The sequence below is a fragment of the Rhinatrema bivittatum genome, chromosome 2 (genome assembly GCF_901001135.1).
Source record: "Rhinatrema bivittatum chromosome 2, aRhiBiv1.1, whole genome shotgun sequence".
Taxonomy (NCBI): domain Eukaryota; kingdom Metazoa; phylum Chordata; class Amphibia; order Gymnophiona; family Rhinatrematidae; genus Rhinatrema; species Rhinatrema bivittatum.
The window spans coordinates 383,016,669-383,039,741 of NC_042616.1; the positions used below are offsets into that span (position 1 = coordinate 383,016,669).

The 23,073-nt window shown below is 45.8% G+C and overlaps 1 protein-coding gene across 3 annotated transcripts in view; it reads left to right on the forward strand.

Annotated features, from left to right (window-relative positions):
- Window positions 1-1,423: 1,423 nt before the first annotated feature.
- ICE1 (interactor of little elongation complex ELL subunit 1) overlaps window positions 1,424-23,073 on the forward strand; it is a 205,402-nt gene continuing 183,752 nt past the window's right edge. For all 3 annotated transcript variants that reach the window (XM_029589992.1, XM_029589993.1, XM_029589994.1), the window contains exon 1: window positions 1,424-1,632. In XM_029589992.1, coding sequence (XP_029445852.1) covers window positions 1,558-1,632 — 75 coding nt within the window. In that variant the 5' untranslated portion in view covers window positions 1,424-1,557. The remainder of the gene's footprint in view (window positions 1,633-23,073) is intronic.

Below are 23,073 nucleotides of genomic sequence, written 5' to 3' on the forward strand. Positions count from 1 at the left end.
TCTTACTAAGACATTATAGAAACATAGAAACATAGAAATGACGGCAGAAGAAGACCGAATGGCCCATCCAGTCTGCCCAGCAAGCCTCACACATTTTTTCTCTCATTCTTATCTGTTACTCTTAGCTCCTTGTTCTATTCCCCTTCCACCCCCACCATTAATGACTAGAAGGGGTATGTGTATGCTTCAGTTCCTACAATCTAACATATATCTCCTACTTTAGTCAAGCAACAGAGAAATGGAAAGCATCTATCAAACCCCACCACTCTATAAATTTTCATCAATAGGCTTATTTATTAGATGCACTGATAGGGAATTAATGTTATAACAAGTGTCAATAAGATGTGTAACCTGCTAGTTTTAAGTTGTATTTGCTGGAGGATCATTGACAGACAAATATAAATTAAACCAATAGATTACTTTGAGCATCTAGACTCCCTTAGAAAATTTAAATTGATAGCAACTGAATAAAATTAAGATGCAGACAGTAGTCCAGCAGCGAAAGGGGGCACTATCCAGTCTTTTGAATTGAGTGCCAAGTGACACATGATCATCTACTGGTTGGTAAGAAGCTGTATGTGTGCACTTGGGGCAAACAGGTCCCAGCCCTCAGAGAAGGACTGATAGCTAGAGACTAGAGTGACTGGGGCTTGGACCGTGGTAGTAGTGTGGAGGGGTAGGCAGCACTGTGGCTGAGGGAAGAGCTCAGCAGTTGAATAAATGACGATGAGCAGAGAAGGGACACATCATCTCAGAACCGCCTTCTCCCTGCAACATGTTACAACTTCCTTCTGTCCACCTTCCCAAAGATTTCAGACCCTCCTTCACCACCTCCACATTCCATTCTCTTTTCCTCCTAACATTTCTTCTGCCTCTCCTCCTTCCCATTGATATCTGAAAGATCTCATCTATTAACTCCCAAAAGAATAAAATCAAATATTCAAAACACAAAGCAAGGTTGGAAAACAATTTTATTATTCAAAACATAATTTATATTTAAAAAGCAAAATAAATGTCCCAACGTGGTATATAATTAACACTAAATTTGCAAACGCTTGCTGCAGAATCTTGAAAAATATGCGGTAGCTGGGTGAGGCAAGGGGCACCCACTTTTCTCACCATCGTTCCTACTGTGAATGTGCAGGAATTAAGTACAGCCCTGCCCTTACAGCGTGAGACACTTGCCTTACACCTTACAGACCGTACTACAAACGTCTGGGCACAAAAACAATTCCATCTGGCGTGCGCGTCCTTCCTTTACCATACCACGCCTTGCCTGCCACAAAGGGCTTCCGCACACAGGAGGCCGTTTATTTCCTCTCTACTGTCTTTGTTTTGCTTCTTTTCACTTCCGGTTTATACGTACGCGCCGTCGCCGCGCTCTCGCGCTGGTGTTTTCGGATAGGTTGGAGGTTTCGAGCAACGAGTGACGTGGCGTACGCACATGCGCTGGAGAAGGAAGATGGCCGCGCTGAGAACAGTTGCTTTGCAGGTCTTGCCGCCTTGCAGTTGATTCATCTTATTCTCGGTGTGTTCAGGGTCCCGGAAGCGTGCAGTATGATGCCCGGGGAGACGCAGTCCCGGACCGCGGGAACTGCCGGCTCTTGCCAGAACTGCAGCACCTTGCAGCAGGTGAGAGACTTTTGCGGGGCCCTGGGCTGTCTGTCTTTCCTGGGATGAGCGCAGGACTCTGGAGTTACCCAGAGGCCAGGGTAGCGGCGTTAGAGAGGGTAACTGGCTCTGTTATGGATTTCTACGCCCGGGTTTCTTAGATAAATCATACCCCGTCCCTGGGAGGAGGAAGCAGAGAACTTCACATGGATTTTAGTTGTCAACTCTAGGCCCGAGGTGTGTGTGAGGGAGACCAGCCACCTCTTTTTGGAGAGTTTCTTCGGAGAATTGTCTGAAGATCTCCTCCCCACCAAAATGTATGTCCTCGCGTTATTGTGCTTTTAACCACTCGTGTTTAACCCGCTGAGAAATGGTGGTTGAGCTTTGATGTATTTATTTGTATCGTTTCCTGTTATGTTATTGTGAATTATGTGTTTTTATCAGGCTTGAAGCCGCTTTGAATTCTTGTGAAAAAAGCGACGCATTCTTCAAAGAACAGACTTGATTAGAGCAAATGCCTTCCAAAAATCCTTTTAAAGAGACAAGTTTGTGCCTTTTTGAGTACTTTAAAAGAGACAGCAACTTGATCTTTCCAGTACTCTTTCACCCTTGTTCACACACTCCCTCTTGCAAAGTGTACGAGTGTGCATGCCTGTATGTAAGGTAGTGTCCAATAGTCTGGACACTTGTGAATAGTATGTTGAAACGCTTATTCAATAGGTAGGGACTGTCAATGTCACTTTTAAATACACAAGTGCCGTGAGGTGCTGGCAAGATTATGTCTCTTTTAAAGTAGTCAAAGAGCAACAAATTGGTCTTTAAAAGAAAAACAGAAAACGTTTTCCTGGGCCTTATTTTAGCTTCCATTCTATGGCATTGGCTAGATTTAGAATAAAAGAAAATAGTTTGTAGCACTTATTTTCTATAAAAGGAAATACATAAAAAAAAAATTCCTTCTATGGAATATGAAAGGCTGCCTGGATTTACTGTTGCTTTAACAGATGAATTGTTGGTTGTGTGCAGGAAAGGAGGTGGTGTGGAGGTGACTAGAGCTGCTCTATGCTTTCCCCTTACTTGCAGCAGATGAAACTACTGGGGCCTAGGCCAGGTTATATTTTATTGCTGTCTGTTCTGTGGTGTTTCATTGGAAGGCATCTAGACAATAAGAACATAAGATGTTTCTTATTTGTTTTTAATTATTTATTCTATGTATTATTATTGTAACTACTATTTTATCTCTTACTACTAGGTATTTATGATTTAATCTATTTTGTTGACTTGCTTTTATGTTTTAATTTTGTAAACCGTTGTGATTGGCCACAGAATGACGGTATATAAATACAATAAACAAAATATGCCATACTGGGTTAGAAAGGGTCCATCAAGCCCAGCATCCTGTTTCCAGCAGTGGCCAGTCCAGGTCACAAATACCTGTCAAGTACCTGCACATTAAATATTTTCTGCCAAGTGTTCAGTGGCTGGGATACATTGTTTTGTGACTGTTATTGTTAATGACAGGTCAGAAGACATGCCATGCTAGCTCAGACCAAGACCTGTCAACAATATCCTGTCTCCTACAGTGACCAGTCTCGGTCTCAAGTACCCATCAGATTCCCAATAGTTGATCTATTTCTTGTATCTGACTCCCATGGATTGGTGCTGGCTTTTCCAAGTCTACTTGACTAATATCTGTTTATGGACTTTTCCTTCAGGAACTTGCTCAACCCTGTTAGTTGCCTTGACCACATGTTCTGACCTCAGATTCTACAGCTTGATTGTGTGCTTGGTGAAAAAATATTTCCTATGATTTGCTTTAAATCTGCCTGTTGCTAGTTTCATGGAGTGTCCTGTTGTTTGAAAGGGTAAATAACCGTTCCCTATTTACCTGTTCCACTCCACTCATGATTTTTATAAATTTCAATCCTATCCCCTCTGTCTCTTTTCCAAGCTGAAGAGCCCTAATCTGTTTAGCCTTTCCCCATAAAAGAACTTTTTCATCCATTTATCATCACCCAGCTCTACCTTTTCTATGTCTGGTATGTCTTTTTTGAGATGGAGCGAACAGAACTGCACACAGTACTCTGCCTATATAAAGGTTTTATGATATTTAGTTTTGTTTTCTATGCTTTTCCAAGTAATTCCTAGCATTTAATTTTCCTTTTGACCACCACATCACACTGAGCCGAAGATTTCAAGGTATTGTCCACAAGGACTCTGAGGTCCTTTTCTTGGGTGGTGACTCCTAACATGGAACTCAGCATCATGTTTCTACAATTGAGATTACTTTTCCATCCGTGCATCACTTTTCACTGTCCACGTTAAATTGCACCTGCCATTTAGATGCTCAAGTCTAGTCTCACAAGGTTCTTCTGCAGCAAACTACTGTAACAGCTTTAAAACTTTCCCCAGTGGAGTTTGAGAAGAGAAGGAATAAGCAGGTGTGAGAAAGGAGGAAGAGTTTTTACTGTCAAGTTTTGTACTATAGTTGGATTGTTCTGCAATTGAGAATTGTCAAACTTGTCCTATGGAGTTTATCATCTTGTTTTAAATAAAACCAGATGTACTAGAACCCCCTGCCCTCACCACTTTGAGTCTGTACTTTTGAGTGGGCACAGAACAGAAACAGAATCCTTAGCCACAAAAAGGACCTGCATCTTTACAGCAAGTAGCCATCTGAGGTTCAGTACAACTTATTTAACTAATGAGTACAGAATCCTATAGTTGTTAGACTTTCAGATATTCAGTACTGGAGATCCAGCTACATAAATCATTTGACATGATTTAAAATATGTGCGTAGCAACTGTCATCGAAGTTATTGTACCTTGGGTTTTTTTTTTAAGTAATTGTTTTTTTTTAATTGCAATTGTTTCATATTTGCTATGGGCATTTAAAAAAAATGGTTAAGTTGTTTCTGAGATTTTCTTGTTCCTTTTTAGCATAATTTTTGTCAGGTTTTGAAAGTCTTAGGTAGATCCCTGAAAAAAGAAAAAATCACAAGTTGGAGAGAGAGACATCATAGTTGTCCTGCTGCTTTATATCATTAAAAATTCTTAGACATGAACTTTAAAATAATCAGGATATCTTTTTTAACATTTAGAAAAATGTTCAATTTTTTTAGCTTCCTGTTTGCTATAGATTTCAAGTTGGTATGAGTATCAGACAATGCCGGCTTATAATCTTCATTTTTAGAAAGAATGTTGGTTCCCTGTACGTACCGGATCAGTCCAGACACCTGGGTTGTGACTCCGCACCAGCAGGTGGAGACAGAGTAAAACTTGTCGGGCTCCCTACATATAGTAAGGTGCCACCCACAGCCCCTCAGTCTTTCTCTGTCTCCAGCAGTTGGGGCAGGTCCACCCACAGTCTCTGGGATCCCTGGGGTTCGATTAGCTAGTCAGGGAATAGATAGAAAAAAAAAAGAAAAACATAGGAAGATACAGAGGATTCTCTTTATTATTTAAAAAAAAAAAAAAAAAATCAAAGAAAGAAGAAGAAATTTTTCCTGAAGCTCCGGTGGGAGGTGCCTCCCGGGGGGGTTGCAGATCCTGAGGGGGTCATCCTCCCCTGGTAGAGGCCGCTGCTGGGGTCGAGGACCCGGCCCCTCTGGCAGCAGCGTTAGGGGGTGACACCGGGGAGCCCGGTTCACTCACCCCCGGTGGAGCCCGGAGGCCTTCAGGACCGTGGACAGCGGATAAAGTTCAAAAAAAAAAAAAAAAAAAAAAAAAAGGAAGTTTATTTATTTTTCTGCGCCGGCTCTCTCTCTCTCTCTCCTCCCGCGCGACGGTGTGTTCAGGGGCGTTTTCTTGTGTTTTCTCTGGTAGTTTAGTGCCGGCCGAGATGCCCGTGGGGTCTGCCTGCCGCGCGTGCGGCTCCGCGCGCACGCGAGTATCGCGGGACGGGATGTGCTCTGCCTGCCTCGCCGGAGGCGAGGGACCGTCCGGGGGCGATCGGGGGGGTCGGACCCGGGCGTCCCGTTCGCCGCCGCGCGTTGCTTCAGCTCAGGAGGGAGGACCGGATCCGTTCCCGCTTAGCGTGGGAACGGCGGCCATTTTGTCGACGGTCCACGAGGCGACTAGGAGGGCCTTGGATCATGGCGCCCTGCCTCCTCCTCTCTCTCCCCAGCCTCGGGCCTCGGCGGAGGCGCCTCGGGGTATCCCCGATTCGGCTGATTGGGGTTCGGAGGGGGGGCACTCGGACTCGGAAGAGTCTTTTTCGGAGGATTTTAGTTTTTTGTTAAAGAAACTAGCGAAGTATCAAAAGGAGCGGCGCAGGCACGGGAAGGTGCCAGGAGCGGCAGAGGGGCGTTCTCGCTCCCGTAAGAGGCCGGCTCGCCCTAGGGACATATCGGTGCCCCCGAAGGACAAGCGTCCGGCGCGAGGAGCTCCCCTGGACGCGGATTCGGAGTCCACTTCCTCGGAGGAGGAGCGTTCAGTCTCGGGGGCGCCTGGAGGGCCTGAGGGGCCCGATGATCAAGGTCCAGCGCAGCCGGGCGCGGGCAAGGGCGCGCTGACGGGGGATGGGGACGACCCCAAGGTCGTCCGCCTCTTTAAGAGGGAGGAGCTTTCCCCTCTCATTCTGGCGATCCTCGATGAAATTGGAGTGGAGGCCCCACCGGTGGAAACCCGCCAAGGGCCTAGGATGGATCCGGTGCTTCTGGGGCTCGCGGGCCCTACGGTGGCGTTCCCGTTCCATTTTTCTGCGTCCGACATTCTTTTCCGAGAATGGGACACCCCGGAGTTGGACCTCAAGGTAAGTAAGGCCATGGATAAGCTGTATCCTCTGCCGGAGGATGCATTGGAGCTCTTGCGGCTTCCGTGCGTGGATGCCGCCGTGTCGGCGGTCACCAAAAGGTCGACCATTCCCGTCACAGGCGCTACGGCGCTGCGGGATGTACAGGATCGGAAGCTGGAGGTGCAGCTCAAAAAAGTTTTCGAGGTGTCAGCCCTGGGAGCCAGGGCAGCTATTTGCAGCAATTTTGCGTTGCGGGCTGGGCTCCGCTGGGCCCAGACCTTGCAAGCGAATGCGGGTCTCTCAGAAGGGGAGGCTGCTCAGGCGGACCTTCTGGAAGCGGTAATCGCTTACAGCGCTGATGCCATGCACGATTTGCTGCGCACCTCGGCCCGGGCCATGGTGTCGGCGGTTTCAGCGCGCCGTCTCCTCTGGCTCCGAAACTGGGCGGCGGACGGTACGTCTAAGGCTCATCTAGGCGCCTTGCCTTTTAAGGGGAAGTTGCTGTTTGGAAAGCAGCTGGATGATATCATGCAGTTCCTGAGTGAGAACAAGGCTTTTAAGCTACCGGAGGACAGGCCACGTCCTAGACCCAATTTCTCTGCACGGAACCGTTTTCGAAACAACCGTCGCCAGAGGCCGCAGAGGTCAGCTGGGGCAGGTCAATCCTTTAGAGGAGGCGCTGCCAGAGCTTTGACCTGGCCTCAGTCCTTTCGGGGGAAGAGATTCAACAGGTCAGGGGGATCCTCGGCGGGAGCCGGGACCAAGTCGGCCCAATGAGACGCAATTGGTTCGTTTCTCGGCGAGGGCTCAGGAGGCCGTGCCACTGGTGGGAGCGCGCCTCGAGCTTTTTTACGAGGAATGGACCAAAATCACTTCGGACCAGTGGGTGTTAGACGTGATAAGACACGGTTACGCGTTAGAATTTGCACGTCTCCCCTGGGACAAGTTTCTCGTCTCCCCCTGCAAGGCCATAGCCAAAAGGGCCGCCGTACGGGCAACCCTCCAGCGTCTGGAGGCGCTGGGCGCCATCACTACCGTTCCGCCGACGCAACGGGGCATGGGAAGGTACTCCATTTATTTCGTGGTTCCAAAGAAGGACGGAGCGTATCGTCCGATCCTCGATCTAAAGGGAGTAAACCGGTGCCTTCGTGTTCCCCGGTTCAAGATGGAAACAATTCGCTCGGTAGTGGCGGCGGTTCGCCCGGGCGAGTTCCTAGCGTCCCTGGATTTGACGGAGGCGTATCTCCACATAGGGATCCAGCCAGCCTATCATCAGTACCTGCGCTTTTGTATCCTGGGCAAGCATTTCCAGTTCAGGGCTCTTCCCTTCGGTCTAGCCACGGCTCCACGCACCTTCACCAAGGTTATGGTGGTGGTGGCTGCTCAGCTCCGACGGGAAGGGCTCTTCGTTCATCCTTACCTGGACGATTGGCTCATTCGGGCCAAATCCGAGATGGAGTGCCGACAAGCGGTGGCCAGGGTTCTGCAGCTCCTGCGGTCGCTTGGTTGGGTGGTCAATCTAGCCAAGAGTCACCTTCAGCCCACCCAGAGGTTGGAATATCTGGGGGGCCTTGTTCGACACCAAGGAGGCCACGGTATCCCTGACTCAGGACAGGGTCCTCAAGCTTCAGGGACAGGTGAGGCGTTTGCTAGCCCTACGATGCCCCTTGGTCCGCGATTACCTGATGGTCTTGGGTTCCATGGCGTCGACACTCACCTTGGTGCCCTGGGCTTTTGCTCATCTGCGACCGTTACAATCAGCGTTACTTTCCCGCTGGAGGCCGGTCTCGGAGGAGTTCCTGCGCCCGCTGCCTCTCACGGACCGCGCCAGGGCCAGCCTGCAGTGGTGGCTCTGCCCCAACCACCTGACGTGCGGCGTTTCTCTGATCCTGCCCAGCTGGACGGTGGTCACGACGGATGCCAGTCTCTCGGGTTGGGGAGCGGTCTGTGGGGGGCGCTCGGTGCAGGGTCTCTGGTCAGCCCAGCAATCGCAGTGGCCCATCAATCGGTTGGAGACCAGGGCGGTGGCGCTGGCGTTGCAAGCTTTTCTGCCATGGATACGGGGCTGGGCGGTACGAGTCCTGTCGGACAATGCCACCACAGTAGCCTATATCAACCGTCAAGGCGGGACAAGGAGTCAGCAAGTGGCGGAGGAAGCGTCTCAGTTGATGTGCTGGGCGGAACGGCACCTCAGCAGCATTGCGGCGTCACACATCGCCGGCGTCGACAACGTACAAGCGGACTTCCTCAGCCGGCACCGGCTAGATCCAGGGGAGTGGGAGCTCCCGGAGGTAGCATATCGTCTCATCTGTGCCAGGTGGGGTCAGCCACGTCTGGATCTGATGGCCACCGCGCAAAACGCAAAAGCTCCGAGGTTCTTCAGCCGTCGGAGGGAGCGGGGCGCGGAAGGGGTCGATGCACTCGTGCTTCCTTGGCCCACGGACGTGCTGCTCTACGTGTTTCCCCCGTGGCCTCTGATAGGCAAGGTGCTCCGACGGATCGAGCTACATCCGGCGGAGGTGATCTTGGTGGCGCCGGAGTGGCCACGGCGTCCGTGGTTCGCGGATCTACTGCGGTTGGCGGTGGAATCTCCGCTCCGTTTGCGAGGTGACGCGACCATTCTGCGGCAGGGACCCGTTTGTTTGGAGGACGCGGATCACTTTTGTCTCGCGGTTTGGCTTTTGAGAGGGCGCGTCTGAGGTCCAAGGGGTACTCTGAGGCAGTGATCACCACGTTGTTGAGGGCTAGAAAACAGTCCACGTCTTTGACCTATATGAGGGTCTGGACGGTCTTTGAGGACTGGTGTAGTGCTCACGAGGTGAACCCCATTCGGCCGGACGTGCCGGAGATTCTCTCTTTCCTTCAAGAGGGCCTCTCGAAGGGACTGTCCTGGAGTACCCTGAAAGTTCAAGTGGCAGCCCTTGGCTGCCTTCGAGGAAAGGTCCGGGGAGTGTCCTTGGCGGGCCATCCAGATGTGACACGGTTTCTGCGGGGGGCAAAGCATCTCCGTCCGCCGGTCCGGAATCCGTGTCCCTCCTGGAACTTAAACTGCGTGCTTTCGGCTCTTTGTGGGTCGCCTTTTGAACCGGTCAAGCGTGCGACGTTGAAGGATTTAACATTGAAAACAGTGTTTTTGGTCGCTATTACGTCCGCGCGTCGGGTCTCGGAGTTACAAGCTCTTTCTTGTAGAGAACCGTTTTTGCGTTTTACAGAGACAGGTGTCTCTCTGCGGACTGTCCCCTCCTTTTTACCTAAGGTGGTGTCGTCCTTTCACTTAAATCAGTCAGTTGATCTTCCCGGTTTTTCGGCCATGGATCCTCAGGCCAGGGGATCGAGGGAACTGAGGAAACTTGATGTCCGTAGGATTCTACTTCGTTATCTGGAAGTTACGAATCCTTTCCGGGTTTCCGATCACTTGTTTGTTCTCTGGTCGGGGGTTCGTAGAGGATCGGCGGCTTCACGGGCCACGATTGCGCGTTGGCTCAAGGAGGCGATTGGTTCGGCGTATCTTCTGCAGGGCAAGTTGGCACCCAGGGAGCTTCGTGCCCATTCGACGCGGGCGCAGGCCACGTCTTGGGCCGAGGTTTCTAGTGTGTCCACACAGGAGATCTGCAGGGCGGCAACGTGGAAATCGTTGCACACTTTCACGAGACATTACAGGCTTGATGTCCAGGCGGCTGAGGCTCAGGGTTTTGGGGCGAGTGTTCTCCGAGCGGGACTCTCTGCTTCCCACCCTGGGTAAATTAGCTCTGGTACATCCCAGGTGTCTGGACTGATCCGGTACGTACAGGGAAAGGAAAATTAGTTCTTACCTGATAATTTTCGTTCCTGTAGTACACGGATCAGTCCAGACTCCCGCCCGTCTGTGTCTTGTAGTTTGTCAGAAGAAAGAGAGAGAGTCTGCTCGGTTGCTTATTTGGCCATTGTAGTTTGCAGTTTTTGCACGTTGTGTTCATAGTTCTGAAGGTTTTCGGCTCCAGCTCAGGGGCTATTGTGAATTGGCCTCATGTTTGGGGTTTTTTTCTAGTTAACTAGTTTTGGCTTTATCTGGCTTTGACATTACGTGCGACTGAGGGGCTGTGGGTGGCACCTTACTATATGTAGGGAGCCCGACAAGTTTTACTCTGTCTCCACCTGCTGGTGCGGAGTCACAACCCAGGTGTCTGGACTGATCCGTGTACTACAGGAACGAAAATTATCAGGTAAGAACTAATTTTCCTTTTGGCTGATTTTGTTGGAGCACAGTATATTCCATAGATGAACAGTTGTAAATACTTGTTTCGTATGTTTTGTGTTTTTTTTCATTAAGAAATAGAAATGTCTTCAAAAGCTGTTAGACTAGCTTTGTTTCACCTTAGATTTTCATCATAGAAATGACGGCAGAAAAAGAACAAACAGCCCATCCAGTCTGCCCAGCAAGCTCCCACACTTATTTTTCCATACTTATCTGTTTCACTGACCACCAAGTTCAGGGCTCTTGTTGGTAACTGCTTGATTTGATTTTCCTGCCACCCCTGCTGTTGATGCAGAGAGTAGTGCTGGAGTTGCATCAAAGGTGAAGCATAAGGCTTAATGGCTAAGGGTAGTAATCGCCGCATCAAGCAAGTTACCCCGATGCTTGTTTACCCAGACTGCACAGATCAATGCCTCGTTGGATGTTGTCTGAATGTAAATCCTCTTTTCCACATTTCCCCCTGCTGTTGAAGCAGAGAGCAATGCTGGATATGCATTCAAAGTGCAGTATCAGGCTTAATTGGTTTAGGGTAGTAACCGCCGCAATAAGCAAGCTTACCCCCACGCTTATATGTTTATCCAGATTGTGAAGTTCAGTCCTTGTTGGTTGTTGTCTGAATGTAAATCCTCTTTTTCACATTCCCCTTGCCATTGAAGCAGAGAGCAATGTTGGAGTTGCATTATCCGTGTGAAGGCTTATTGAGTAAGGGAAGTAATCATCAGGTAGTAGCCTCCATTCCAACAAGCCACCTCCATGGCTTTTCTCTTCATTCCCATCCTCTAGCCTTTATGGATCCACAGTGTTTATCCCATGCCCCTTTGAAATCCTTCACATTTTTAGTCTTCACCACTTTCTCCGGAAGAGCATTCTAGGCATCCACCACGTTTTCCGTGAATAAATACTTCCTCACATTGGTTCTGAGTCTTCCTCCCTGGAGTTTCAAATCGTGAACCCTAGTTCAGATTTTTTTCCAACAGAAAAGGTTTGTTGTTGACCATGGATTATTAAAACCTTTCAAGTATCATTAATGGTGAGATTTCAGAAAAGCTGATTTAAGGGTTTTTGAGAGAGACCAGGACAATATTTTTAAAATATTTTTAAAATAACAAAGTATATGCAAATTTATCTTTTATATTCATTATCATGAAAACCCAACTAAATTTTGGGATCCCCAAGACAGGTTTGAGAAGCCCTGGCCTAGAGGGAAGTGGGGAATAGAGTATGAAAAGGAGAAAAAAAAATTTAAAAGCAAAACAAAAAACTGACAAATATACAAAATAAAACAAATCCAAAAGTAAAGGAGAAAAACAGCAAAAATGAAAACAAAAAAATCCCAAACATAGAAAACACAAGAAATAAAAAGTCCAAAAAAAGTGAGCACCTAAAAACATTTGGCTAACACCTACATTTTCAAAATATTTCTCCAATCCTACACCATAGCAGACAGCTACCTCCCAGTATCATCCTAGGAACTTAAGAAAACTATGAACCTTATAATGTACATCATTATGCAGAGAATCCATAAGAACATAAGAAATTGCCATGCTGGGTCAGACCAAGGGTCCATCAAGCCCAGCATCCTGTTTCCAACAGTGGCAAATCCAAGTTGCAAGTACCTGGCAAGTACTCAAACACTAAGAAGATCCCATGCTACTGATGCAATTAATAGCAGAGGCTGGCTATTCCCTAAGTAAACCTGATTAATAGCCATTAATGGACTTCTCCTCCAAGAACTTATCCAAACCTTTTTTGAACCCAGCTACACTAACTGCACTAACCACCTCCTCTGGCAACAAATTCCAGAGCTTTATTGTGCGTTGAGTGAAAAAGAATTTTCTCCGATTAGTCTTAAATGTGCTACTTGCTAACTTCATGGAATGCCCCCTAGTCCTTCTATTATTCGAAATTGTAAATAACCGAGTCACATCTACTCGTTCAAGACCTCTCATGATCTTAAAGACCTCTATCATATCCCCCCTCAGCCGTCTCTTCTCCAAGCTGAAGAGCCCTAACATCTTCAAGCCTTTCCTCATAGGGGAGCTGTTCCATCCCCTTTATCATTTTGGTTGCCCTTCTCTGTATCTTCTCTATCGCAACTATATCTTTTTTGAGATGTGGCGACCAGAATTGTACACAATATTCAAGGTATGGTCTCATCATGGAGCGATACAGAGGCATTATTCCCTTCCTAATAATTCCTAACATTCTATTTGCTTTTTTGACTGCTGCAGCACACTGAGCCGACGATTTTAAAGTATTATCCACTATGATGCCTAGATCTTTTTCCTGGGTGGTAGCTCCTAATATGGAACTTAACATCGTGTAACTACAGCAAGGGTTATTTTTCCCTATATGCAACACCTTGCACTTGTCCACATTAAATTTCATCTGCCATTTGGATGCCCAATCTTCCAGTCTTGCAAGGTCGTCCTGTAATGTATCACAGTCTGCTTGTGATTTAACTACTCTGAATAATTTTGTATCATCCGCAAATTTGATAACCTCACTCGTAGTCCTTTCCAGATCATTTTATATTTATTTTGAAAAGCACCGGTCCAAGTACAGATCCCTGTGGCACTCCACTGTTTACCTCTTTCCACTGAAAAAATTGACCATTTCATCCTACTCTCTGTTTCCTGTCTTTTAACCAGTTTGTAATCCACAAAAGGACATCGCCTCCTATCCCATGACTTTTTAGTTTTCGTAGAAGCCTCTCATGAGGGACTTTGTCAAACGCCTTCTGAAAATCCAAATACACTACATCTACCGGTTCACCTTTATCCACATGTTTATTAACCCCTTCAAAAAAATGAAGCCGATTTGTTAGGCAAGACTTCCCTTGGGTAAATCCATGTTGACTGTGTCCCATTAAATCATGTCTTTCTATATGCTCTACGATTTTGATCTTGAGAATAGTTTCCACTATTTTTCCCGGCACTGAAGTCAGGCTTACTGGTCTATAGTTACCCAGATCGCCCCTGGAGCCTTTTTTAAATATTGGGCTTACATTGGCCACCCTCCAGTCTTCAGGTACAATGGATGATTTTAATGATAGGTTACAAATTTTAACTAATAGATCAGAAATTTCATTTTTTAGTTCCTTCAGAACCCTAGGATGCATACCATCTGGTCCAGGTGATTTGCTACTCTTTAGTTTGTCAATCTGGCCTACTACATCTTCCAGGTTCACAGTGATTTTGTTCAGTTCATCTGACTCATCACCCCTGAAAACCATCTCCGGAACTGGTATCTCCCCAACATCCTCATTAGTAAACACGGAGGCAAAGAATTCATTTAGTCTTTCTTCAATGGCCTTATCTTCCCTAAGAGCCCCTTTAACCCCTCTGTCATCTAATGGTCCAACTGACTCCCTCACAGGTTTCTTGCTTTGGATATATTTTAAAAAGTTTTTATTATGAGTTTTTGCCTCTATGGCCAATTTCATTTCAAATTATCTCTTCGCCTGTCTTATCAATGTTTTACACTTAGCTTGACAATGCTTATGTTTTATCCTATTTTCTTCAGATGGATCCATCTTCCAATTTTTGAAGGATTTTTTTTGGCTAAAATAGCCTCTTTCACCTCACCTTTTAACCATGACGGTAATCGTTTTGCCTTCCTTCCACCTTTCTTAATGCGTGGAATACATATGGACTGCGCCTCTAGGATTGTATTTTTAAGCAATGTCCAAGCCTGTTGAACACTTTTAACCTTTGCAGCTGCACCTTTCAGTTTTTTTCTAACTAATGCATTGAATCCACTACTGCGATGACACCTTATAAAGAAATGTTAAGGTTCTGAGCATCTTATTTAATGAAATATAAAATTTATTGGTTTGAAAATTCAAAGCTATTTTTCAAAGAAAAAGGTATGTGTCTGTAGGCAGCTTGATCTCATACATATTTGTTGTAGATATCCTGAAAACTTGACTAGCTTGTGGGGTCCCCAGGACAGGCTTAGGAAGCCCTGCTCTAGTTTCTGTTCTTCCCTCCCTTTACGCTGTCTTCAGTGCTGTTAAGGACCAACCCCAGTCTTCTGTGTCACCTCCTGGGCTCCGGATCTGTCACAGTAGTGGTAACTGCTGCTTCTAGGCCAGACCTGCTGTAACAGAGGCAGCTCTTTCAGACCCAGGACTTGTAATAGTTGCTCTTTTCTGGTCCTAGGCAGTTGGGGTTGTCTTCCAGGCAATCTGCTGCTTCTCCTGTACCCAGGCTAGCAGCACATGCCAGTTTTTAGTTGCTCAGGTGACCTGGTGCCTGTAAATTCTCCACCCCCATCTTTGCTGCATACATGGTAAAAAGTGTTGTATGTTTGGAAAATGTGTTCATTATGATCCTGTATTGCCAAGAAGGCAGATTGTTATATTGATGAATTGCTGTGCTGTAGCTTTTTCAGGTGACCAGTATGTTACTTGAGCATCCTGCAAATGCATTGAATCATTTGTAATCTGTTTAGGCTGTCTAGAGTTGCCAAAGACAAACTTTTCATCATTATTCTGTACTGTGGAGTTAGTTTTAAAAAATTATAGCATTAAGTTGCTTTATCATTTCCATAGAATGCTTATTAATAAAGATGACATTCTGCTGCCTAAGATTTGAGCTAAGTGGTTTTCAGAAGGGTATCTTTAGCAGATCGATGGAAAGGTATCTACAAAAACCTTAGCTATTAACTAATTTGTGATCATTTTAAATTTCTCAGAACCTATTGTAGTTGTTTTATATTATTTAAAAAGGGATGCTATGCTTGACATAGCTTGACAAATAGAAGGCATATTATTACATATGATATCGTGGTGTATGACAGTTAAAACTTTTTTATTGATTGGAGGTTCTTGTCATTATTAATGCAGTATTTAAGAGCATGTCAGCTCTTAAATACTCAACCTCTTTCAAATCGATCACAATTTTGCACGGATGTTCTGCAGGGTCTCAAACAAAACCGTACTAAATTTTCTCCTGGATCTCCATTGGTTGGAGAGCTAGAGGCAGTTGAATGGAGGTCATCTCCGAGTACCATGCTCTGCACATCCTAAAATGTCCATTTTCTCCAGGTGCTGCAGCCTGACACCACCTTTCAAGGGCCTGAAATTCTGTGGATTAATACATCCCCTGCTGGTAAGGCCCAGTGCATAGTTTGGAACATAGTAGGGTAGATTTTATAAATTTACGCAAGCGCGTACTTTTGTTCGCCCACCAGGCGCGAACAAAAGTACGCTGGATTTTATAAGATACGCGCGTAGCCGTATCTTATAAACCTGCTCTAGTTTCTGTTCTTCCCTCCCTTTTCGCTCTCTTCAGTGCTGTTAAGGAGCAACCCCAGTCTTCTGTGTCACCTCCTGGGCCCTGGATCTGTCACTGTAGTGGTAACTGCTGCTTTTAGGCCAGACCTGCTGTAACAGAGGCAGTTCTTTCAGATCCAGGACTTGTAATAGTTGCTCTTTTCTGGTCCTAGGCAGTTGGGGGTTGTCTTTCAGGCAATCTGCTGCTTCTCCTGTACCCAGGCTAGCAGCACGTCCTGGGGCTGTGCGCGCGCCAGCGGCCTATGCAAAATAGGCGCGCCGGCGTGCGAGTGCCCTGCGCGCGTAAATCCGGCTGGATTTTTTTTTTTTTAAATATGGTTTTCTTTATCCTGCTAAACCAGTCTAGATCTGGGTTTATGCCACCCTGCCAGAAGTTGGAAATAGAGAACCACAAACATTTTAGTGACATCTCTACTGCCTATAAGGAGTGGTGCAGGCTAGGCACTCGCCAGTCGTCTTTGTTTCCAGCAGATGGTGGCATGTGCTGGACTAATGCAGTAGGCTCTTAGCTCCCAGACTTCAGCCTTTTGGGCCTCCCCCTGGTAAAGCAGTTTTCAGGTCTCATCCTCAGGCAGCAGTCTCTGGATTGCTTCTCTGTGTGGAGCTGGATTTTGCCTCCTGGACAACAGTTTTTTGCAACCATTTCCTTAGTTGAGTGAGCCTCCTAGTCTGGCTTTCAGGCTTCTTCCCTGGTTCAGCGAAAGTGGGCAATGCCTGTGAGGTAGTAGTAAATCCTTCAGGCATTTATCTCTTCTCGGGGTTCACTCCTCCCTGGACTCCCTCATCTCTTGTCTTTTCTGATTTCCAAGCTTACTGCTGTTCAAAATTCCTAAAATTAACAAAACAATTTAGGAAGATGAGCTGGGACTGGGCCAGGGCTTGCATGCAAGCTCCTCAGATGCTCCTGTTATCTTGCTAACCACGTAGTCTCAGGACCACAAGGTTTGTTTTCCTCTTGTCCTCCCCATAAGGGAAAGCCTAACTTGGTGGGCACTTCCCACAAATCTGTTGAATGTATTTGGAGCCTCCCTAATGAGTTGCGGTCACATTGGATGTGAGCTTGGTGGACTGGGAATCTTGCCATCCAAACTGCGAAGTCTAAAGGCTCAGGTCCATAGAGCCTTTGCTGCTCTTAGTGAAGTGAGCGGCAGTTTGGGTGCTCTTGAAGAGAAAGAAAGCCTGTTTCAGTGGGTTGAACAGAACTTACTACAGCTCTCAGCAGTTAATATTGTAATAGTACAAAAGTTTGACTTCCTCAGCAGAAATATGTTGGATACCAAAGAGTGGGGAGCTCAGCTGGACAGATTTCCAGAAGAATAGAGCACAGTGACACATCCCTTAAAAGGATCTGATGTCCAAGTCCTCTATATTCTTTAGCTGCTGGAAAGAATGAGGTTCTAGCAGATTAAATTCTCTAATCCAAACTTGGCCAAAAAGACACTTTTTTTTTTTCCCACTTTGGCTTCTCATAGGCAAAACTCTTTTTAGCAGACAACCTGGTGGCGATGGACTGGTCAAGGAGACACTGGTAAGTGAATCTAGTGAGGCTGCTGACTTTGCTTTCTCATGAGTGGTGGCCTATTATTTCAAGGATCATTTCTGATGGATGATCCAGCTCCATTTTGTCTCATGGTCTGACCTTTGAGAGGGTGAGTTTGTGCAGAAAGGAATATACTTCAGCAGTGATTTCTACCCTGCTAAAGATCATAAGAGCTCCATATCATTGACTTATGTCTGTGTCTAGTGTCTTTTCGTTGTAAAGATCTTTCTGTTTCACCCTGGCAAGTGGATATTTCAACTATTCTGTTCTTGGAGCGGGGTTTGTAAAAGAGATTATAGTGTATTCAGACCCTTTCACTTTTTCCAAATTTTGTAATGTTACAGCTTTATTCTAAAATGAATAATATGTATTTTTTCCTTTTTACACAGTACTCCATAATGATAGTGAAATCAGGTTTGTAGAAATTTGTGCAAATTAAAAAAAACAAAAAAACAAACAAAACTGAAATATCACATTTACATAAGTATTCAGACCTTTTACTCAGAACTTTGTTGAGGCACCTTTTTCAGCGATTACAGCCTCAAGTCATCTTGGGTATGAAGCTACAATCTTGACACACCTGGATTTGGGGATTTTCTCCCATTCTTCTCTGCACATCCTCTCAAGCTCTGTCAGGTTGGATGGGGAGCGTTGATGCACAGCTGTTTTCAGGTCTTTCCAGAGATGTCGATCGGGTTCAAGTCCGGGCTCTGGCTGTTCCACTCGAGGACATTCACAGACTTGTGCCGAAGCCACTCCTGAGTTGTCTTGGTTGTGTGCTTAGGGTCATTTTCCTGTTGTAAAGTCTGAGATCCAGAGCGCTCTGGAGTAGGTTTTCATCATGAGATCTCTCTGTTCTTTACACCATTCATCTTTCCATTCATCTTTCCTTCAATTCTGACTGGTCTCCCAGTTCCTGCAGCTGAAAGGCACTCCTATGACATGATGCTGCCATCAGCATCCTTCACCGTAGTGATGGTATTTGCTAGATGAAGAGTGATGCCTGGTTTCCTCCAGACATGATGCTTGGCATTCAGGCCAAAGAATTCAAGCTTGGTTTCATCAGACCAGAGAATCTAGTTGTTCATGCTCTGAGAGTCCTGTATGCCTTTTGATAAACTACAAACAGGCCATGTGCCTTTTACTGAGGAGTGGCTTCCGTCTGGCCACTCTACCATAAAGGCCCAATTGGTAGAGTGCTGCGGAGACGGTTGTCCTTCTGGAAGGTTCTCCCATCTCCACGGCGGAGCTCTGTTAGAGTGACCATCGGGTTCTTGGTCACCTCCTTGACCAAGGCCCTTCACCTCCAATTGCTCAGTTTCAGCAGGCAGTCAGCTCTAGGAGGAGTCCTGGTCGTTCTGAACTTCCATTTAAGAATGATGGAGGCCATTGTGTTTTTTGGGATTCTCAATGCTGCAGCAATCTATTTTTTTTTACACTTCTCCCGATCTGTACCTCAATACAATCCTGTCCCGGGGGTCTACAGACAATTCATTTGCCTTTATGGCTTTGATTTTGCTCTGTGTGCCTTTCCAAATCATGTCCAATCAATTGAATTTACCACAGTCAAACTCCAATCAAGCTGGAGAATCATCTCAAGGATGATCAATGGAAAAAGAAAGCACATGAGCTCAACATTTTGTGTTATAGCAAAGGGTCTGAATATTTATGTTAATGTGATATTTCAGGGTTTGTTTTTTTTTATTTGCATACGTTTCTACATACCTGATTTTGCTTTGTCATTGTGTGTAGATTGAGGAAAGAAAGATGAATATTATCCATTTTAGAGTAAGGCTGTAATATAACAAAATGTGGGAAAAAGTGAAGATGTCTGAATACTTTCTGAATGCACTGTAGCTCTCAGTTCCCTAAAGGTGAAAGTTTTGGCTATCTCATTTTACAGACGTTTGATACAGGGGATCTCAGTGGTATCCCATTTCCTTCGATGAGGTAAGTGTATTCTTCCTTCCTTTAGAGTTTTGGTGGTCCAGTAAGATTTGCATCTGGTTCTTAAAGCTTTTGTTGATACTTTGAACTGCTTAGACTTGTATTGCTGAAGGATCTGTTTTCAAAGGCGACGTTTCTAGTGGCCATCTGTTCAGCCAGACGTATTTCAGAATTACAGGTCTTATCTTGCAGAGATCCCTACCTGGCTTTTACCGAAGAGTCTGGTTACATTTTGTCTTGTGCTGTCCTTGTCCGAGGTTTTCTCCTTTTCATTTAAACTGTCATTTACAGTATTCTGAAAAGAGGAATGTCATGGTAAGGATTACAACTTCTTGGATGTTTGTTGAAAACTCCTCAGATATTAAAAGGTAACTAATTTGTTCTGGAAATCTGATAGGCTTTTTGTGTTGTTCAGTGGTCCTCACAAGGGTTAGGCAGCTTCAAAATTATTGTCCAAGTTTGGCATGTTGCTGAAGGGCAGACAGGTTCTGGAGGCACTTTGCACTCATTCTATAAGGGCTCAGACTTCTTCCTGGGAGGAAGCTCATCTTCTTTTCAGTCATTCATTAAACACTAGATATTGGATATGCTAGCCAGGAGCGATCTTACTTTTGGGGCTGGTGTTCTCACAAAAGCCCTATATTTTTTCCCACTCTGCCTTTGGACCGCCCCTTTTTCAAAGCCCCGGGACATACGCGCGTCCCGGGGCTTGCGTGCGTCGCCGAGCCTATGCAAAATAGGCTTGGCATGCGCAGGAGCAGGTTTTTGGGGGTTATGGGGCGGATTTTCAGAGCCCTGCTCGCCGGTGAGCCTATTTTACATAGGCCTACCGGCGCGCGCAGAGCCCCTGGACTCGCGTAAGTCCCGGGGTTCTCCGAGGAGGGCGGGCCCGGTCGTCGCGGCGTTTAGGGGGCGTGTCAGCAGCGTTTTGGGGGCGGGTACGGGGGCGTGGCTACGGCCCGGGGGGGGGGGGTCCAGGGGGCGTGGCCGCGCCCTCCGTACCCACCCCCAGGTCGCGTCCTGGCGCGCAACAGGCCCGCTGGCGCGCGGGGATTTACTTCTCCCTCCGGGAGGCGTAAATCCCCGGAGAAAGGTAAGGGGGGGGTGTAGACAGGGCCGGGCGGGTGGGTTAGGTAGAGGAAGGGAGGGGAAGGTGAGGGGAGGGCGTTAGAGGATTCCCTCCAAGGCCGCTCCGATTTCGGAGCGGCCTTGGAGGGAACGGGGGTAGGCTGCGCGGCTCGGCGCGCGCCGGCTATACAAAATCAATAGCCTTGCGCGCGCCGATCCAGGTTTTTAGCAGATATGCGCGGCTCCGCGCATATCTACTAAAATCCAGCGTACTTTTGTTGGCGCCTGGAGCGCCAACAAAAGTACGCCTATTCGCGGTATTTGAAAATCTACCCCAATGCGTGTAATATATGCGTGAAACCCTTTGAAAATCTGCCCCAATATGAATAAATATTGCACAATGGTAGATATGCTTAATGGGCTCACAATGAAATCTAGATTATTTTACAATTACTGATTAAAAAAAAAAAAAGACAATTATTGGTGTTTAATAACTTGTATCTAGTTATACATAATATAAAACCAAGAGAGTATTAATGAGATTAATTAAAGAAATATCTGCCCAATTTTAAAAAGGCCACACGGGTGGCTGGGCCTTGCATGCGCTGTGCACATTTTACAGTGGGCCCGGCCATGCGCGTAACCCCCGTTACACGAAGTGCCAGGCCCTGCAAAAGGGGGAGGCCAGGGGCCGTGGTCTGGTTGGGGCAGGGTGGGCCTGGACAGGGCCATTTACTGCATTCCAAGAGGACTACATATTAACAAACCTCCGAGTATGTTTAAAGAAGATACCGAATTCATGAGTCTTGGGAGGCCATTCTCAATAAGTGCTCCCTAGATCTTATGATTTTGATTATTAAAACTTCAAAAAAGAGGGAAGAAAAAATCAAGGAAGAACTGACAAGGATCTAGAATATTTAAAACAAAATAATTTATGTTTATGTTTTGGTGTTTACACTGATTTATAAGAAAAATCTGGAGAATTATATAAAATAACATAAATCTTCTAAATTGGACAAATTTAAGCACGATGCGTCAGATTATAAAAGCAACAATCATTATCCCTGTCATCACCAATTTAGACCAACATTTAGGCGTAATAGGGTCAATTCTATGACACACAAACAGAAAATAAATCCACCCCCCCTCCAAAGAAGAAGAGGAGACTTAATGTTAACCCTACTAATGAAAGGAGTGTAAAACATATGCGTAACATTTCAGATGAAACTCTAGATCTATCAGCACCATTATTCACAATGGCAAGCACACACGTAGCCCAACATCATAAAATCGATTACAGGAATGAACGGGTTTTTCAGCTAGGAAAAATATGGAGGAAAAATTCAACGAACTATGAATTATATCCAAACAAATGGGAAAACCCAGGGTACAGAGGAAGAGGCAGAGAGAGCGGGAGAGCATACTATAACCTATACCATTAAATAATGCTCCATTAGAAGACAATAGAATTATCAATATTTCAGAACATCCTTTAAATAAAGATGAGATCTCAGTTTTGAATAAGGGGCTATCTTTCGTTCCCACACTGGCTTACAACACATTTTGCACTAGAGTAGAGCTTAAGTTTGTTAGAAAAATTAAAATCCTTGATTACTTTTCCAGTAAGAGTTAAGGAAGCACAGAGCATTCTATTGTTTTTGGGGGGGTTTTTTGTGTTGAAATCTTTTATTAGGATTTTACAAAAGAAAAAGAAGCTATAGCCATTACAGACACTAGACGATGTCCAACAATGCATATTTACAATATAAAAGGAAACAAAGCAAATCGCTGGCTACGACTAGATTCCATACAATACTGTCCAGTATCATATTATTAACAAAAACAAAGTGATCATCTTTACATAATGGCATATAGTGAAGAATATAACAGAAAGGGGAATATTATAAGTAAGAGGGTTAAAATGAATAGAAGAACAAGGCGAAAAGGAGAAAGCTCCAAAGGAGAGAAGATAAGTGCGAGAGACCGGAAAAAAGCATTGCAGAAGGGAGGGAGAAAAAAGAGAGAAAGAGAAGAAGAGAGAGCAAAGAGAATGGGCTCAAAGAAGTATCGGACAAGAGGGGAGAAAGTAATCCCCTAGGGTATTATGAGAGTGAGGTAAGATATTCATCTAAAAGTTTCCATACTTGAGACCAAGTATTTAGCTGTCTAAATTTGAGTGCCATAGCTTTTTCATATTTCACATACAGGCAAACTGAATTCCACCATAAGTGCTCTGATAGTAGGTCGCTCTTTTTCCAATTGGAGAGAATATTATGATGTGCCACAGTGAGGAGGAAATCAAGAAGTTTACCTTGGGGAGCTGTGAGGGAAAGGGAAGGGTGTGCTCCTTTCAGAATGGTAATAGAGTATGTTAATGGGATATTGATATGTAGGATTGCAGAAACAGTTCGCCAGATCTGTAACCAAAAGGTGTGTGTTTTACGACAAAAGTATAACATGTGAGATAAGGTAGCGTGAGGGGATGCACAAGACCAGCAATTATGAGAGGAAAGGACTCCAGCCCTATGAGGTTTCCAAGGGGTCCACATGGCTCTATGCATTACAAAAATCATGGACTGAGTCAGACTAGAGGATAAGGAAACTCGCACCATGGAATTCCAGACATATTGCCAGGATTCCAA